The following is a 19,261-nucleotide window of genomic DNA, read 5'->3' as shown; positions in this document are numbered from 1 at the left end:
CAGCCCCTGGGCCGCAGAGAAGCCCAGCCGAAGCAGTGGGGCAGCCCAGGAGGAGACTGGGATGGTACATGTACATGAACGCACACGCCTGCATCCCACATGCACACCAAGCATGCAGGCTGACACCCCCACACCGCCACACACTGCTTTTCAAACAACCTGGCACGGACACTCCGACAGTTCACCACACAGTTACAGCCCCTGTGCTCTTACGCACACACACACAGACACACACACACCCCTTCCACCGCCCACTCCGACCAGGACCCCAGCGGTGGAGACACTGCAGAGCCTGCCAGCTGCAGGCTCTGCCAACCCTCCCTCTCTTCTAGTGCTGGGTTTTTCCAGCCGGAGCCTCACTCCCTCTACTGCAATCTCTGGAAACTGGTGTCTGACGCGGCTGCTCTGCACATTATTTATTTATTTCCTTCTCGCCTCCCGCTGAGACCCTCCTGTCAGGAGAGCTGCAGCCTGGGAAGGGAGACAGGCGGGAAGCTGCGGGGACACAAGAGGCAGAGAGGACGGACAGGAGGACCACTCAGAAGCCCCATCCCGCTCACCAAGCTCATCAAGCCCCGCAGGGGCCATGAGCACCAGGCAGGAGGCCAGGAGAGAGGAGGGAGACGCCAGCAGGAGGGGACAGGAGGGAGAGCTTCGGGACCGAGCCCACCTGAGCCAGCAGCGCCGGCTCAGACAGGCTACCCAGTTCCTGCACAAAGACTCCGCTGACCTGCTGCCCCTGGACAGCCTCAAGAGGCTCGGCACCTCCAAGGACTTGGTGAGGCGGCCCTCTCCCCTCCCCACCCCACGGAAGGCCCCTGGCCCTTTCTCTCTACTTCCCCACTTTCTGAAGGAGGGGGGTACCCTACAGTGCAGATCCTAAGCCTTCAGACTCCCTTCCATTGCTGAGAAGGGGAGAGGTCATCCCACCAGCTGAAGGGCTTGGCTTTGATGGCTCTCAGGCTCTTCACTGGGGATGTTCCCGAGGCTTCGCAGCTCTGAGAGACCCTATTCTGACTGCTCAGCTTCCCCCAAACAGTCTAAGGCTTACCTTGCCGGGGTGAGGAGCTGTGCTGTCCAGGAGTAGAGGCTTACAGGCGCACAGGAACCTTCTGGAGCAGTCATTTATGGCTGGGAGGGCCTGGAGGACCAGCCAGTTTAGGGTTGTGAGTTCTCCCCTCTCCCTAAGCCAGACACTCCCCATACCAGGTCAGGCCATGCATTTGCCTTTTCCCCTCAGAATGAAAGCATTTAAGGCTTCTGTCTTTGCCAGCGCATCAGGGACTCACAGGGCTCCTGTTGGCCACCTGGCCTCCTTGAGTGCCCCTTGCTCTCTGCTAGGTACAAGGCCCTTCCAGGCTCCTCTCCTCCAGCCCCTGCAGCAGCTTTGGTTTCCAGAGGGAATGAGGTGGGGGAGTGACAATGAGGAGGTGAGCTGGTCAGGGGTCAACTGCATGTACGGGTCCCTCTCTGAGAGAGCGGTTCAGAGCTCGAGATTTGGAGCCACGTGGCTTGGGTTCTGATCTGGGCTCTGCCACTCACTAGCTTGGGCAAGTTACTGTATGTCTCTGTGTCATAGTTTCTTCACCTGTTAACTGAGGATAAAATTAACAGTATCCACCTCATAGGGTTGATTAGAACAGTGCCTGATAATAGAAGGCACCATCTACAAGCTAATGATTATTGATCCTCTAGCTACTGTCCGTTTAGCCTGAGAGAGAACACAAGCTCTGTAGGGTCCAGAGAACATGGAGCCATACCTGGCCTCTGGCTCACAGCAGAAAGGCAGACTGTGTAGAAAGGCTTGGGAACGCTCTGTTCTCTCTCCCATCTCCTCGTCAGAGGGTCTGAGAGGAGGGTCCTCCTGCAACAAAGTCACTTCCGCAGCCCTTTCTCCCTGGGAACCTGGAGGCAAATGCAGCCCCTCACTGCCTTTCCTGACCTAGTCCCACCTTTCTATGTTCCTCCCAGCCAAATGTTTCCCCTCCAGGAACCCAGCCCAGAGGCCAGGCATCTCCCAGCCATCTCAGCAGTCCCCAAAGAGGCAAAGTGACCAGACTGAGATTTCACTTCAGAGAGCGTCCAGGGGCCTGTTCCTTCTGCAAACTCAGCAAGCACAGCTGAGAAACAGGGATGGAGCAGGGAGCAGGTTCTTGGCTCCCAGTGGCTAGGACAGCACAGCCTTTCCCCTTTGGGGACCACCTACATAGATCTGGCCCTGGAGAAGATGCTCTATTAAAACTGCCATCCCAGAGTGGCAGGTCCTGCTTTTTTTTTTTTTTTTTTTTGAGGAAGATCAGCCCTGACCTAACTGCTGCCAATCCTCCTCTTTTTGCTGAGGAAGACTGGCCCTGAGCTAACATCCATGCCCATCTTCCTCTACTTTATATGTGGGACACCTGTCACAGCCTGGCTTGCCAAGCAGTGCCATGTCCACACCAGGGATCCGAACTGGCAAACCCCGGGCTGCTGAGAAGCGGGACGTGCGAACTTAACCGCTCCGCCACTGTGCCAGCCCCAGGTCCAGCTTTCTGGATGAGAAAGTCCTGGGCTTTTCACCTCTCCCTTCTGCCTCAGGACCTCCTGCATTGATCTTGAACAGTTACCTTGTGTGGCTTTGGGAATGAAGACACAACAGCTGGGAGGATATCATTGTATTCCTCCCTGGGATAGCTCTGGAGCAAACCATACAGCAGCGGTGGGCCTGAAGCCTGTATCCACCGTGGGAAAGGTGGGAGGAGAGCTGGGAACCGCAGAGCCTGTTTCCGGCCAGCTCCAGAGCCGGCTGCCCTTTTCCCAGAGCCGAGTCTCCTGCTGGCAGCCTTGTGGTGGGAGCAGCCCCAAGGGCCGCATTAAGCCAAGGGTAGAAAAACAATCCCAGGCTCCCAAGGAGAGAGGGCAGGTGGAGAAGCATGTGCAGAGCCTGGAGGAGCAGCCATTCTTCAGCAAGCATTTATTGAGTGCCTACTATATACTGAGCTAAGCCTTGAGATATAAAGATGAGCGAGATACAGACCTGACCCTGAGGGCTCTCCAGGCTAATGGGGGAGTGAAATCCACAAATAACAACTGTGAGAAGCATGACAAAGGGAGCTAAGAGACGGGACGCTGCCTCAGCCTGTGTGGAGGGAAGAGTACACAGAGGTCAGAGAGGGCTTCCTGGAGGAGGTAAACCCTGCACTAATTACGGAATGCACATGGAATCCCAGACTTCAGATACAAACCTCTCTCCCGAATGAAGAGCAGTTCCTGAACAAAGTGTGTTGAGCCAGTCATCCAGCTTGGCCTAGAGAATAGTGGGAAAGAGGGGCTTTGGGAAGAGGAGAAGGCAGGAGCAAAGGCATGGAGGCGAAAAACAGCCTGGTCCAAGCAGTCCAAGCAGGCTCGCTGGGGCAGATGTTTGGAGACGGGGAGACGAGGCTGAAGATTCAGGCAGTGGCCAAGTCATCTGGGCTGTCACCTTAAAAAGCTTGGGCTCTATCATGTAAGCAATGGGGGAAGGCTTTAATGGACGTTAAACAGGGGAGTACCAGGGGAGTTAGTTTTATGTTTTACTTTGGTGCTTCTCAAACTTTAACGTGCAAACGAATCATCTGGGCATCTTGGCTTCATTCAGTAGGTCGTGATTCTGCATTTCCAACAGGCTTCCAAGTGATGTTAAAGCTGCTGATCTGAGGACCACGCTTTGAGTAGCAAGAGTTTTAGATAATCAATGGCTTTGAGCAGGTGTATTTGAGAGGCAAGAGCACTGGAGGCAGGTTCTTATGAACTTAGGGAGGCATTCCAGTGATCCGGGGAGCTGTGGGGAGGCCTCAGTTAAGGCAAGAATAGAAAGGAGGGATGGACTGTAAACACAGGAGGCGAAACGGGTAGAATTTCGGAAGTGACTGGACAGGGTGAGGTGGTCGCAGGTGAAGGAGAGTTCAAGGATGATTCCCAGTATCCTGGTTTTGAAGATTTTGACTTTTTTGTTTGCTTTTTTTTACTTTGATTTCTTTTCATCACACCATCAACCCTGGGATCTGCAACCCATTGAAGGATGAAGTCAGAGGGGAGTAAAAAAACTGTCCCCCCAAAAATGTGTTGTAGACTTGAGACAGAATTTCTCCCAAGCATAATACTAGTTCCTGAAACATCCCATCAGCCTATAGGTCAATCTAACCTACAATGAACCATTCTCCTCTTCCTATTTTTTCATTGCTGAGCAATCTATTGGGGTTCCAGAAAAACGGCATGATTTGATACTGAGGTTCGCTCTGCTATAATGAGCTGACTCCTGGGATCCTTGGGTAAGCTCCTGCCCCTTTCTCACTCCTGTGAAACTCAGGACTGGAGTGGGCTGGGGAGAACATCCTAGGATACCTAAGGCGGGAGGCCTGAGCAGCTTGGATACTTGGTTTAGATCCGTCTACTTTCATTGTTTTGTGATGGAGCCAGCAGCCGCACAGCGTGATCCAAAGACGTCTGGTGGAGGGAAACCAGAGTCGGCTTCAGGGGGAGTCTCCCCGGGTGCAGGCCCTGATTCATGGCCAGGAGAGCAGGAAGAAGACCAGCAAGGCAGAGATTCCAGCTCTTCTGGTCAACTGCAAGGTGAGAGGCCTCCCAGGACACTGACCTTCATTAATTCTGCCTGTGACTGGCTCACTTCACTCCCTCTCCTTTCTGCTCTGGGTGGTGAGGGAAGGAGAGGAGAAACAGCACCTCTCCCCCGAGCCTGGGCCTAAAAATGGGATCCTCTATCTTCTTTACTCTCTGCCTCACCCATCTTCCCCCTGCAATTCCATTGGTCACCACCATTACTCCCTTTCCTCTATTAAAGGATAATCTTTAAATGTGAATACACAAACGCTCTTCAGTGTACTCTACGTATACGGATGGTGTGTATGCGTATGGACAATGAAACCCTCCTGGAAAGACCTCATGTGTTCCAAAGTGACAGCCTTGTCATCTCTGGAACCATTTAACTATCCAACCAATATTGAACCATTCCTAACAAATGCCCACTGCTCTTCTGCCACTGTCTTTGCTCAGCATTTCCTCTTCCTGCTCTCCAACCATTCTATGTCCACATTCTACAATCTTTTAAGGCCTCAAATGTTACCTCCTCCTTGAAACTTTTTCTGATTTCCCCAGTGATAAATACCTTTCCTCCCTCTCAACATTTAAGGCACTTTACTCACGATACTTTCATAGCCCTTAAACTCTCCAGCACACCATGATTACACTTCACTCCCCTTACGCTCCAAAACAACAGCACTCACTGCCACACCTCCCAGCAACACACCCACGCGTAGCAGGTAGCCAATGATGTTTGGAATGAGAAAATGAAATGTTTGTGCTATCCAGGTGTAACCCAGAATGTCTGTGTGTATCCAAAAGAAAGTGAACTTGTCTTCCTTTGTTTCCAGTGGCGACCCTCTTGGTCATGCACATCTGAATTTCCTGACAGGGCGTCCCAGTCTTCCCTTGCTCCTAATGAGATTTCTCTAACAGGGAGGCCCTCAGCCTCCAGGAAGTCCTCTAACTGAAAAGATCCCCATTTCTGGTCGAATTGTTCCCAAACGTATGGACTCACCACGTGCAGCTCTACCTCCTTTTTAAATTCCTTTATCAGAGCCAGTTTTGACTCAATTCCATGAGTCCCATAAAAATCACCCGTTCTCTCCCTTCACTCATTTCTGAAAGGGAATCACCGAAGGGTTGGGGAAGGTGAGGGATCCTTCTCCCGAGGACTCACTGAATCCCCACAACCCTATTTCTCAGTGCCAGGACCAGGTGCTGAGGGTGGCCGTGGACACAGGCACCCACTCCAATCAGATCTCTGCTGGATGCCTCAGCCGCCTGGGGTAAGAGGGCGGCCTGAAGAGGGTTGGGGCACGGGGCTTCTTTTGGGAGTGAAGAAAAGAGTCTGAAATTAGATAGGAGTGATGGTTGCATATCTCGGGGACTACACCAAAAACTACTGAAGTGTCCACGTTAAAAGGGTGACTTTTATGGTATATAAACTTTACCTCAATAAAGCTGTTCTTTAACAAAAAGAGTTGATGGGGGCTTGGGCAGAGAAGACAAGGATTTAGACCCCAGGTAGGGCCAGGGATGGGATAAGAACCCAAAGTGTGGTGCGGAGGGGCATTAGCTGACTAATGGGTGGGGGTGGGGGCTGTGGTGGCCGTAACCCTTGCTTCCCAACCACAGGTTAGGGAAGAGGGTCCTAAAAGCCCCAGGGGAGGACCTGGCACCTGGGCCCCCAACCCAGGTGGAGCAGCTGGAGCTACAGCTGGGCCAGGAGACGGTGGTGTGCGAGGCCCAGGTGGTGGGTAAGTCCTCCCTCCATCAACGGTCCAGCTTCTCACTTTTACCTTCCTCTCCTGGGTGGGCAGAAGCAGAGACTTTCAGCCCCTGCCAGCACCACACAAAGTATCCCCAAAGATGCTCTGATCGTCCCCAGTCTCTGTGCCAATATCCTCAAACCTGGCGGGGGTGGAGCGGGCAGAGAAGGGGTGAGTGCTGACAGGAGGGCAGCAGTGACTGCTGGGGACCCTCCAGCCTCTTCTGTTTTCAAACGATTCCTGCAGACGTTGAGAGTCCTGAATTCTCTCTTGGACTGCAAACGCTGCTTTCTCTCAAGGTAAGGAGGACGCTAGCACTTGTGCTCACGCTTGGGGCCTGCTCCCAGGGCTGGGAAAGGAGGTAGGAGGCGCCAGTGTGGAAGCAGGGGTCGGGTCTGATGAGAGGGACCCGGAGATGTGCAATCTCACCTTTGCCTCCCTGAGGTTCCTTATTCGCCCACAAGTGAAAAATATGGAGAACTGGTTTCCTCCCTGCCAGGGGTCCAGGTGAATGGAAACAGGGGGCAGAACAAGGAGCAGTGGGGAGCTGGGGGAAGTGGGAGGGGGAATACAGAAGAGTGGGCTGGAAGAGGTCACCTGTGGCGGTGAGCTCACCCCCCCTCCACACCTGCAGTGCTGTATCGACCTGGAGCACGGAGTGCTGCGGCTGAAGGCCCCCCTCCCAGAGCTGCCCTTCCTGCCCTGGTACCAAGAGCCCGGCCAGTGACGGGGTCCCAGTCAGTCCTCGGGGGAAAGAGCCGTGTGGGGTTCAGGGGCATTACTAGAGCCATAGCTGGGGACTACTGTCTATTCCTTTTATCACCATTCTGACCCCGCCGTCCCGGTTCCCTCAGTCAGCCACATCCGTCTCTGCTTCTCAGCAACTGCCCCATCCCCTGGAGGAGTTTTCACAAGAGAAGGCTCACAATCTCGGGGTTCTGGTTTCCCTATTCTCTCTCATCCACCCCCAAGTTGAGCAAAGCCAAGTCAGGACTGCAGAAAAGGACCTCAGCAAAATGGGGTTCCAGGCTGGGCCCTCAGCACAGTAAGAAGAGGCCTGAGTCAAAGGCTGCAGATACTGCTGTCCTGCACCCGTCCCTCGACTCCACCCCAGACACCCCTTGACTGCCCTCACCCCCACGTCTCTCCCTCCACCTCTAGGGCTTGTCATCTCCCTCAACTAGACTGCCAACTTCCCCAACCTGGGTCCCTGGCCCAGCTAGCGCCTGCCTTTCTGATTCTACACGTCTGCTCACAGTTGAGTGGGGGGGAGAAATAGTAAACAGAGCATTTTAATACAACAAGGAAGGTGAGTTAGCAGAGGAATGTGTGGCTCACAAGGCTGGGAGCTCTTTCAGTTACCCTTTCTGGAGCTGCAAACGCCTGAAGCCAGTTATTATTATTATACCCTGTGCAAAGCCTTGGCTATACCTCTGATATTTACTCCAGATCTTTATCCTTCTCCACTTGCTTTTTCACCTACTGGGCCCTGAACTTTGGGGGCTGTGTGGAAAGCCTTGGAGAGAACTCCCCCAAGGTGGACAGGATGGTGGGGTTGTCAGTACTCAGACTTAACCTGACCAGGATTCCTTGTTTCTAGAACTATCCAACTCATTAGACCTCTTCCCACCCCTCTTCTCTGGCCTCCTGAGCTTGAGCTTGTCTGGTTTTGGAATCAGTGGTTTCCTAACCCCCGCCAGGCTCTGAGCCAAAGCAAAGAGACAAGGAGGTTCTGCTGACGTCACTGTGAAGACAGGAACCCAAACCTTAAGGAGCCAGAGCCCTGAGTGTCTTTCTGGCTGGCCTGAGTCTCTCAAATCATGGATTAGGGGGAGAGGAAGATAGTGGGATAATAACCGGAACTAGGGAACGAGGATCCTTGGGCTGGAAACAAAATCCTGAGCCTGCGGTAGATTAGAGAACCAGCATGCAAGGAGCTGCCGTGTGACAGCTGGCCTTCCCTTCTCCGCTGAGTCCTCTGCCCTCAAGGGGAGGAGAGGGCTCTCTATGTCACATGTAATCGTACGCTGATCCCCACAGCCTCGCTCCGTGACCTCTGCTTTCCTGGGTGTCCCCGTTCCTTTCCCTTCTGCCTCCTGCTGCTTCTGTAATTGCAGACCCCAGGCCCACTGGCAGGCCCTCAGCTCAGCTGCTTCTCCATTTGAATAAACACCTGTTTCTCTACGCTGACGTCCTCCTCTGGTCTTCCTCCACGCCCATCAGAGGCTGAACGATAACTCTGCCCTCATTCCCCGACAGAAAGGAAATGTGAATGTGGACCTTTCCCAGGCTGACCCATCTGGCTGGGATCAGTATAACTGAGAGGATTGGCTTTCAAACTCCTTTGAACACACTTCACAGCAAGAAATATATTTTACACTGCACTCAGAATACACATGTGCATGTACACATACAATTATAACAAAACACTACTTCTCTATACTGTGAGCAATATACTCTGATATTTTCCATTCTATTCTATTCTATTTCACTTATTCCAAAAATGCTGACCACAACCCACCAAAAGATTGCAACCTACAATTTGAAAACACTGATTTATAACACACACAACCAACAGCACAAAGGAAATAAATGGCCCAACATACAATTCTGATTGTGGTCTGGATCATAAATCTGCATCAGATTTTAAACGTCTACTGTCTTATAGACAAGAAGGCATTTTGGGGGGAAACAGAGGCAAAGCCTATGAAGCTGTGGAATACTTGAAGAACATGGCAAAGGAGAAAGTGCTGGCCCAGTTTCTTTGGTAAATAGAGGAAAATCATTTCAGGGTTTGCTGGGAACACAGTAAGACCAGACTGTAAAATGCCCTGAAAGACCCTTCAAAAACAAAACAAATAGTCTGTCATTCCCGTAACAATTACTAATGTCAACGACTTGGCATTGTGCCACAGCAGACGGAGCTTGGGAGGGGTGAAGCCCTTACCTCATCACTCCACTGACCCCAAAGCCTGGTTTCCCTGCAAGTGTTGAGGCCGTGCAAAAGATTTGTGCTCCCTCCTCACAAACAAGTCTGTTTTCCACACAAGAGTGGGGAGCTCTTGGGAAGGGGAAGTCCCAGATGATGTGGAATAAGGTCAGGGTCCTACAACCCTGCCGATATGATGGGTGAGGTACACAAGAAAATGGGCAGAGGGTCAACTTGTCTCTTCTTTCACCAAAAAGACCATGAAGTCTAGAGTTCACAGTCACCCTACGGTTGACACCATCTGTCCATGCTCGTCTGTAGTGTGTATTCCCTATCCTGCCAATGCCATGGATACCTTAGGGGGGGAGGTTCAGAAGGATCCTTCTTCAGCTAAGAGGGCAAGTCTAGCTAGGTGGGATCCTGGAGGGTTGCGGGAGCACACTGTGGTGACTGGTCCGGATGGTAGAGGGTTTGGTGAAGCAGGGCACTGGCGGCTGGGAGGTTGTCAGGATCTGAGGGCAAGAAAGGGGCTGATAAGAGGCTGTGGATCTCCTCCCTGGGCCCCCGGGCGTCTTCGCCCTGCAGCCTTCCTGGGACTCACCCACGCCCAGCTCCTGCAGCAGGCACCGGAACTCTGGCTCAGCCTCCAGCAGCTTGAGCAGATTGGTGGACTCCATCCGCTCCAGCTGCACCTCCCAGTACACATAGATCTTCTGGTTGAACGTCACGTACACGAGGCAGGGGCTGTTGCGGCCCTCTTTGCAGGCATACAGGCCTGGGAGGTGTGGGTGGTGAGAAAAAGGGCAGAAGTTCCAGTCCCAGCAGTGGGAGGGCAGAGAACAAGATGCAGGCATCAGAGTCAGCAGTTTTGACCCTCCCACAGATGTCAAGCAGAAAGCTAAAGGCCCTCTATTTGTTCTCTGTTGAGAACTCGGTAAAATATCTGGCCTATTCCAGATATAGAAAAACCATAGGAACAAAACCTAGGCAGAATAGCATCTATAAAGGTGATATTTATTGATTTTACCATCTGTTTTTTTTAAGATTGTCACCCTAGCTAACAACTGTTGCCAATCTTTTTTTTTTTTCCTTTCTGCTTTTTCTCCAAATCCCCTCAGTACGTAGTTGTGTATTTTAGTCGTGGATCCTTCTAGTTGTGGCATGTGGGACGCTGCCTCAGCATGGCCTGATGAGCGGTGCCATGTCCACGCCCAGGATCTGAACCAGAGAAACCCTGGGCCACGGAAGCAGAGAGCGCGAACTTAACCACTCGGCCAGGAGGCCGGCCCCTGATTTTCCCATCTTGGTGATAGCCCTGAAGTAATGAGTCTTGCTAGTCTAAGGGATAGATCAGCAAAACGTGATTGGAACCTGAGGCTTCTCTTGGGTGGAAAGCCCTCTTCAAAGGCATATTAACCTTTCAGGCCACTGGAGTCTGCACGCTAGAGCACTACTCAGTTTCCATCATTTCAGGAACCAAAGATATCCCACATCACCCAGAAGAGTCTGTGGTGGTTTTCAAGGCCCCCAATTTAGAACTAATAAGAATGCTCTGGATGAATGTTCTTCACAGAGTTGTGACATAGTTAGAAAGGAAAGAACTTTCTGATGTCTTCATGCATCCCAGCCAGACAGATGATGAGAACTCGCCCCATCCTTTAAAACATTCAGAGATGGAGGAAACACATTGAGAGTGGACATGAGGGGCAGACAAGCGTGCTTAGAGAGGGGCCATGGGGCAGGGTCCCACCTGCACAGAAGGCTCGGATATTCTCGTCCACTTGGAAGCGGACGACAGTGCGCTTGTGATCAATGATGTATGTCTGTCCATCCCAGGCACAGGCAACCACCTCCTCATGCCCATTGCCCTGAAAAAGGCCAGAAACAGGATGGAGTTAGATCCGTCTAAAGAGAGACTTAAGAGTAAAGTTGAGAGTTAATTGTGAAGTGAGGATGGCCTGATTTAAATCTCATCTCTCCATGTGAAGAAGGTAAGAATGTTCCTCTCCCCAGGTTTTCTACTCACTGTGACATCCAATTTCTCTAGGGCAAAAAGCTGGTGATCCACCTGCACTGACCACAGCAGCTTATCTGCTTCCTCCATAAGCTTCAGTGTCCCTGCAGGAGGACAGGCAGGCCTGGGGTGGGTGGGACAGGACGCCTGAGCACACCCCACAGGCACACAACTTCCTACCCCGGCACAGGACTGAAGCTGACCAGGGGAACTCACCATCCAGGGTGCAGAGGGCAAAGAGGCCAGAGCCACCACTCTCAGGATCGTGGCCTGTGGGTGGGGTGGAAGGGCCAGAAGAAGAAAACGTGAGGGGCGAGGCAAGATCAGAGCATCTGAGGCGAGGGGACAGAGAGGAAGGGACAGGACTCGAGACGTCTCCTCTCTCCCAGAACCCACGTTTCCCCTCAGCTCTCTCCCGCACTCCCACCCCACCTTCACCACGTTTGATGTTGCCAATGAGGTGAGTGGAGACATTCTTGTTATGGATGCGACCGGACGTCTGGTGCAGCACGACATCTCGGGCGGCCGGGGTCTCCCTGTGGGCAGGAGGGTCGGGGGCTAAGTGGCAGATCAAATGAGCTTAGTTCTTCGGGACCTTTGTGGTCCCATCTCTGTAAGAGTTTTCAAGGTGTGAAGCAGCTTGGAAGCCTATCGCTGACCCCGTCTGGCCCATGTGGCAAGTAGGAAAGAGAGGGATGGAGCTGCCAGGTTAAAGTCTTAGAACCTCTTCCAGGTGCTACAAGGTTAGAGCCAGGATTCCCCAGGTCCCAAGACAATCTTCCTTAATGGGGCAAAGGCATTTGTGCCAGGACCTAGCTGAAGCAGCTTTGCCAACTGCAGACCCTTCCATGCCGTCTGCACCCAGGAGTCCCTCTCACTTCTACGCACCCCACCATCCACAAGCCTATACCCCTTACCTACTGCCCTCCGTGGCCTCCTCAGGGGTCGGGGGGCGCCCAGTGTCTTTGTTCCAGGTACATAGTAGAATCGCATAAGCACAGCCCGGCTGAGACACCATCAGTTCAGGAACACCCTGGGGCCCTGGAGTCACCGAGAGGCTGTCAACCTGTATCAGGGAACAGGGGCTTAAGGGGCTGGGGAGAGAAGGTAGTGGGGCCCTGAAGAAAAAAGGGGAGAGAGGTGGGGCAGGGGCTCTAGGAACAGTTCCTCAGACTTCGAGGGTAGCAGTGGAGGTAGAATCCTAGCGCTCACAGGGCTCCTGCCTGGTGCCATCCTCTCCACATGGACCATCTGCTTTCCACTGTGCCCGCCTGAGCTAGGTCCAGATCCTGATATAGACCACGTCATACCCACCTTCACACTCCTACTTCTTAACCCTGATTTGAAATTACCTTCTTTGGATCTCTTTCAATAAGATGACTCTCCCTTCTTCTCACCCTGTACCCTGGCCTGCAACTGCTCTCCCAGAACCCCCCTCCAGGAGGCCTTCCTCCCTGCTCCCCGGGCTCCAGGACACCCAGCCTCTCACCTGACCCTCCAGCATCCATTTCTTGAGTGACACCAGCTGCCCTGTCAGATGTTCTGTGCCCTCACCCAGATCTTCCCAGCGGAAAGCCCGCACCACACGGTCTGTGTAACCTACTACCAGTTCACAACACCCATCTCCATCTGCGGATTCAGATAATAAGACGAGTTTGGAGCCAAATCTGTGCTCATCAGCTTGAATCCTACAAGCACGCCCTCCCCACTCCTCTGCTAACACCCCCACCACTGGCACTTTTACCGGGTGTGACTTCTCGCCCACTCCGCTGTGCAAGCCGCCTCACACACTCCGAGTCTGGTACCTGCACCCCTGCCTTCCTTGTGCTTAGAACACTGTCCCCACCCATCTGTTCCTCAGGTTCCCATCACTTTTTCCCTCCTACTTCTCCTCTCAGATGCATACCTCGAGAGTCCTGATTCATCCCATATACCTACCACAACATTCAAGACAACTTCTGGCCCAAATATCAGCCCCGTATCTGTACGGCTCACTCCCTTGCTACCTTCAACTTCTGATCAAATGTCACTTCCTCAGCAAGGACTTCCCTGAGAACTCTATTTACAATTGCTCCCTCTACCTTGACACTCTCTAGCCCCTTTCCATGATTTATTTTCCCCATGGCACTTACTACCTTCTAAATACTACTTAATTTTCTTACAACATTTACATTATTTTCTGTCCCTTCCTAGTAAAGGTCCAAGAGGGCAGCACTTTTTGTCTGTGTTCATTATTGCAATTCCAGTGCCTAGAATGTGGCCTGGTCTATTGCAGGAGCTCAGTAACTAACATTAAATGCATAGTAAATATACAAATGAATACTGACTGCCCCGGCCCTGCCCCCAGCCAATCCCTTGGGATCTGCTCCATTACCCACTGACTCCTATTCCCCCAGCTGCCTGTAAAGACAGCCATGCCCACCTATGTCGCTGATCAGCATGACCTTGGTGTTGGCAGGGATGTGCTGCTTGAAGACGGGCCGTTGCTCTTCTCCCATTAGGGTTTCGTGGTGCCCAGAAGCATCCAGGGCCTTGGCAGGCGTCAGGTCACACAAATGAAACCAGCCTTCAGCACTCACCGCCACCACGAGGTTCTGGGAGAGACAGAGGTCCAAGACACAGGGACTGGGGAGGGGAGTTTGGGCACAAGCCTGACTGTTCAAGCACAGAGGTCGGGGCTGAAGCCTTTAACTCCCAGCTTATTTCCACTTTGAGACAGGAATCAACATAAGGCCTTGGAGTTCTACCAAAGTCCCAAGGTCCCCCAGAGTGCCTACCTTTCCTTTATTACATACGTCTCCGACCCCAACACAGGTCAGCTGCAAAAGAAGGAAGGGAGGCTCAGGGAGACAGTGAGGGAGCCCAGTGCCCCCTAATCTCTGTAATGCAAGAAGGAGTATGTTTTTCTAATTACCATCATTCACTGAAAACTTGTACCATGTGACCTACACTGATCGTCTGCATTAATCAAGTTATTGTGCTATAGGTTCAGTTCACCCAGACGGCAACATGAAGACCTGAAGTAGTTAAGACAATCTGAGCCTAAAAAAACAAAAGAAAAACTCTACATCTAATATAGCCAGACTATCATATTTCTAGACTTATTCAAGCTATTGCCCCTATTTTCTACTAAACTTTATAAGATCAGACAACCTGGGCAGTTTCCATAAAGTACTAAGGGAGTCATGCCACAACATAAAATAAAAAACCCTGCCTTGTGTATGTGTGTAACAGACGGGGGAGCACTGCCTGGGGAATTTCGACCCTGAATCAGATGCACCGAGAACCAGTGGCTGGGCTGAGTAGAGTAGCTGCTGAGTCAGGACACACTGGTGAGCTCCCGTGTGGGACTCACCCTCGCCAGTCCCTGGACAGAACGGTCCCTCCTTCCCCACTAGAGCCCCAGGGAGTTGAATACTGACCATTCCCTGGCAGGAACAGGTGAGCCATGGCCGGCTGTCATCATTCTTATACACGGACAGCTTTCCACTTGTGTCTCCCACCACGAGTTCATTTAACTTCAAATGGAGAGAGAAGGGAGTGTTAGGATGGGGTCCTGCTGAGCCACCACACGCTCTTCTCTCCTGGGCCCATCCTGGGCGATTCACAAGACCTTGACTTGTATCTTCATCAGCTTTATTAAAAATCTTTTGTGACCAACACAGCCAGTTTCTTTATTTCCGTTTAGGGGTGTGTGTGTGTGTGTGTGTGTGTACTGGGGGCAGGGGAAGTTAGAAGAACGGGGCAATCGATGACCCGTGCCAGAAGAGTCTAACATCTGAACGAAAAGCTCAATGCCCCACACGCCTGACTTTGGCTCTTCTTATTTGTCCGTTAAAAATGGGATACGTTTTGAAAACAATCCAAAAGACTTAAATTTTGGAGAATTTAACTTCAGACCTTGTATTTAATCAGGGGCCCAATAAAAAGGCAATGTAAGCTCTGGGTACCCCCTTCTGCTAGTAAGACCTTGTGATCTTGGTGTACACGAGTGAACACACAGGGGATGGAGGTGCGGGAGGGGGCAGCATAAGGGGTTGCTGGATGACAGCATCCACGCTCTGGGCTTCTGGTGCCCTCAAGTGGTGGCTAAGCTCTCAAAGAAAAATCAGAATGAAAGAGAATGACCACTCAGCCCTTGAGTTTTCAGGGAAAGCTGGACAACCAGTTAGGGCACAGAGATAAAGGCCACAGGCTCCCTGCTGAGAAGGACCTCACAGTTTAACAGGGGCACAGACACAGGAATAAAATGGTAAAACAGTGTGGCAAGTGCAGTGAGCAAGCAAAGGCGGCTCAGCCCAGCAGAGAGCGGGGCTGCGTCCAGCGTCCCGGAGGAGGCCAGTTCCGTGGCGGCCCATCTGCTCTGCGGCAGCTCTAACGCTTCCCAGCAGGTCTGCTGCCCTGTGGTTGATCCTGGGTCTGGCCTCTGGAGGACACTCAGTAACACTAAAGAACTCCAGCTGGAGAGGACACCAGAAATGCTGAAGGAAAAAGAAGGTGCGATCTTTCTGTAATCTGCTCAGCCTTCTAGAGACTTTCCCTCTCCTGGTGTCGCCAGGCTTTGCTGGGCAGTCCCAGAGAGTGTGTATTCTATTGCTGGTTTCTCCCTCTGACTTAGCAGGAAATAAAGTAGTTTCAAAGAACTTTAGGCTAATGGTTTATTAGGATGAAATAAGTCTTTTTCCTGCCTCGAATCTCCACATGTGGCCTGGAGAAACAGTAACAAACTTTCTATGCGCACACATGCAGGCTGAGTATACCACACGCCTGATCACCAGCCAGCCATCTCAAATATCTGCTCTTCTTTCAATTACATTTATTAATAACAGGCAAAGCCCTTTAAATTGCTTTGAGACACATAATCACATTTGCTTTTCATAACAATCCTCATTGATTCAACATTTATTGAGTGCCTACAATGTGCCAAGCACTATTATAAGTGTCAAGAATACAGCAGTGAAAAAATAGATAGAAAATTCCTATCATTATGGAGCTTACAAAAATGGAGCTTACAACCTAGGTAAAAACAAAAACAGGTAGTATAATGTACCTGCTACTGCAGAACTGAGTAACAGTGCAATTCACTTAGAAAAATACAAAAGCTTTTTTTTCCCAAAAAAGCTGGTGCTATGAAGCTATGAAAAAAAGGCATGTATGTTTCTTCTAAACGAAGCCAATCAGATAAAATAGAAAATAATGCACATCTAAAGTCATTTTGTTAATTTACCATTTTAAATGCCTCCCTTGATTTTCTCATAAAATTGTACTGCTTGGCATATGAAGAAATGTGAAAGCTCAGAAGACATAACACAAATTTATAAGAATAACTTTTTTCTCTCTAGAGGGAGCAGAGCAAAAGAAGCCTCATAAAATACCTTCTCCATCACAGCACAAAGGAGGCTGGGAGGAGAAGGATGTTTTAGCCTTGTTTTTTTCCAGGGAAAAGAGAGCACAGAACAGGTAGGGAAGTGAGGATGCGAACTAGGGAGGCAGAGTAGGGAGATGGGACAGCGGGTAGGAGAGGAGGGCAATAAGGTGCTTTGTATTAAAAATATGAAATAGATAATGAATGAAACGATAAAGTCTGGAAAAAAGAGGGCGTCACACCATCAACAGCCTCCATTCCTTTTGATGCTCCACCTCAGAACCTTTTACATGTTTTAATCAATGTACCTCATTCCATTTTGTTATTCTTGTGACCATCACGCCACCTGATTACGAGCTACCTGAGGGCTGGGACTGTCTTGTTCATTTCTGGATTCCCAGAAAGTGGCGGAATCCTTGGCGCATAACGGGCAGTTCAATAAATATTTGCAGAAAAATAGAATCAAATGCTAACAACAACAACGCTATCACTTCCTGAACGTTAACTGTGTGCTGGGCATTGCTCTACCGTATTCATTCATTTAAACAACGAGAAAAGGAAGGACTGTTGAGGGAAGAAAAGGTAGATGGTAATTCAACCAAGGTGTAGCGCTTTAAAGGGGGCAGACACCTGCGTGTACTACAGACAGGCACTACGGAAACCCGACTTTCTTAGGGTCGGGGTGGCAGCGGCGTCGCTGCCCCGGCCGGAGGAGCTGAGTCCGCCAGTCCGGAGGCAAGGCAGAGCAGTGGAGCAACGCAGGCCCGCGCGAGGGGCCAAGCGGGAGAGAAGCAGAGGTGCGTCTGAAGCCTATATTGAGGCCTGAAAGGTAAAGTCATTTCAGAGGTAAAGTGACGCCCGTGCGGGAGGCAGAACGATGGAGTGAACCAGAAAATTTGGCCACCGGCGTTTACTAGGCTCCGACCGTGAACAAATTACTGAACTTGGCAGAGGTTCAGTTATCCACGCCCCTAAGAGAATACCAGCTCAGGGAACCAGACGAGCGCAGCCACAACTTGCGGGCACTGCAGCTATTTACAAAGGCCTCGCCGAAGCCCCAGCCCCCGCGCATGCGCGGCGCCCACGCCGCACGCCCCGGGGACGCCTCACTTCCCGCCCCGCCCCGGCCTGCGCGGACGGGCCGCGTCTCTCGCAGTGCGCATGCACCGACCGTGTCATTATCCACGTCTCCGAGGCAGATCGCGTGCGGGAAGAGGCTCCCGCTAAACTCCAGCGCCACGCGCTGCACGTAGCTCACCGACCTCATCGCGCTTTCCAGGGCTTAGGCGCCGGGGAGCCCCACTAAATGTCCCTCGAGCCCCTCCCGACAGCCGCCGAGCGGAAGGCAACTCAAAGCGGGAAGCTACGTCACCTCCCGAGCCTCCCATCCCGGCCTTCCTCGCTTGACCCAGGCGAGGAGGCGGGTCTTCCGAGCCCTCTGGGCGTGGGCCGGGCTTGCCAGCTACTGATGAGTGACACGGGCACGGGCCACTCTTTTCCTCCGGAGGGCTGGCGCGCAGGTCTGCCAACCCGACGCGGGGGGGGGGGGGGGGGGCGCCGATCTGTTCCCTTGGCAACAGGGCCCCTAGGACTTGACCTATTAACCTTGACCTCTTCGTTTGTTGCCCTCGCAATAAAGATGCCCAGCCGTCAGATGATCCCTGAGAATCATAATAATCATAAAAACTGACAATTGTGTGGTTTCCAACAGTGTTTTTTAAAAAGACTATGTAGGGGGGCTGGCCCCGTGGCCGAGTGGTTAGGTTCGCGCGCTCCGCTGCAGGCGGACCAGTGTTTCGTCAGTTCGAATCCTGGGCGCGGACGTGGCACTGCTCATCAGACCACGCTGAGGCGGCGTCCCGCATGCCACAACTAGAAGAACCCACAACGAAGAATACACAACTATGTACCCGGGGGCTTTGGGGAGAAAAAGGAAAAAATAAAAAAAAAAATCTTAAAAAAAAAAAAAAAGGACTATGTAGGGACCGCCCCCGTGGCCCAGTGGTTAAGTTCGCGCGTTCTGCTTCGGCGGCCTAGGGTTCGGATCCTGGGCGCGGACATGGCGCCGCTCGTCAGGCCACATTGAGGCGGCATCCCACATCCCACAACTAGAGGGACGTGCAACTAAGATATACAACTGTGTACGGGGGGGGGGGCGGGGGGGGGTTGGGGAGATAAAGCAGGGAAAAAAAAAAAGATTGGCAGCAGTTGTTAGCTCAGGTGCCAATCTTTAAAGAAAAAAAAAAAAGACTATGTAGCTACTCGTTAGGGGTTGTGAAAACAATGTAGTGAATTGAACCAGCATTTTAAAAAAACGAAACAGGATAGAATAGAAAATACCAGTGACTGTCGAGTGGTAAGGTGAGTATTGTTTTTGTGAAACCTTTGTTTCAACTGTGCATATTTATATGTGTATATACTAGCTTATCATGTAAAAACTTTTTTTTTTAATGGTGTGTGTGCTTTATGGCCAATAGTTTGAGAACCAGTTGCTGCAAAGCACCTTTCACATATATTTCATGTCATTAGCACAACCCTGTGAGCTTGAATTATTATTCCAGTTTTTTAGGTGAGGAAAACAGGTTCAGCAAGATTAGGTAACAAGGCAGAAAGTGGCAGAGGTG

General features: G+C 51.5%; 2 protein-coding genes across 3 annotated transcripts; one reads left to right on the top strand and one right to left on the bottom strand.

Annotated features, from left to right (window-relative positions):
- The first annotated feature begins 9 nt into the window (after positions 1 to 9).
- Positions 10 to 8,583, top strand: NRIP2 (nuclear receptor interacting protein 2). 2 transcript variants are annotated; one of them, XM_014841785.3, is made up of 6 exons: positions 10 to 778; positions 4,438 to 4,590; positions 5,764 to 5,846; positions 6,196 to 6,317; positions 6,576 to 6,628; positions 6,964 to 7,621. In XM_014841785.3, exons 1-6 carry the CDS (start codon positions 587 to 589, stop codon positions 7,054 to 7,056), a joined length of 696 nt encoding a protein of 231 aa, XP_014697271.1. In that variant the 5' UTR covers positions 10 to 586; the 3' UTR covers positions 7,057 to 7,621. The 2 variants fall into 2 exon arrangements, with proteins under 2 accessions (XP_014697271.1, XP_014697272.1); XM_014841786.3 differs by lacking the exon at positions 6,964 to 7,621 and adding an exon at positions 8,447 to 8,583 and having other exon boundaries at positions 151 to 778.
- A 350-nt stretch (positions 8,584 to 8,933) lies between these two features.
- On the bottom strand, positions 8,934 to 18,558 carry ITFG2 (integrin alpha FG-GAP repeat containing 2). Its single transcript, XM_014841784.3, has 12 exons — positions 17,809 to 18,558; positions 14,695 to 14,790; positions 14,050 to 14,091; positions 13,695 to 13,866; positions 12,762 to 12,901; positions 12,190 to 12,338; positions 11,705 to 11,808; positions 11,489 to 11,542; positions 11,285 to 11,376; positions 11,009 to 11,126; positions 9,860 to 10,033; positions 8,934 to 9,770 (listed from the first exon to the last, which is right to left on the bottom strand). The coding sequence occupies exons 1-12, from the start codon at positions 17,902 to 17,904 to the stop codon at positions 9,667 to 9,669; spliced, it is 1,341 nt and encodes a 446-aa protein (XP_014697270.1). The 5' UTR covers positions 17,905 to 18,558; the 3' UTR covers positions 8,934 to 9,666.
- Positions 18,559 to 19,261: the final 703 nt, after the last annotated feature.

Source organism: Equus asinus, chromosome 22 (assembly GCF_041296235.1).
Source record: "Equus asinus isolate D_3611 breed Donkey chromosome 22, EquAss-T2T_v2, whole genome shotgun sequence".
NCBI classification, from domain to species: domain Eukaryota; kingdom Metazoa; phylum Chordata; class Mammalia; order Perissodactyla; family Equidae; genus Equus; species Equus asinus.
This window is presented reverse-complemented; position numbering and strand designations above follow the sequence as displayed.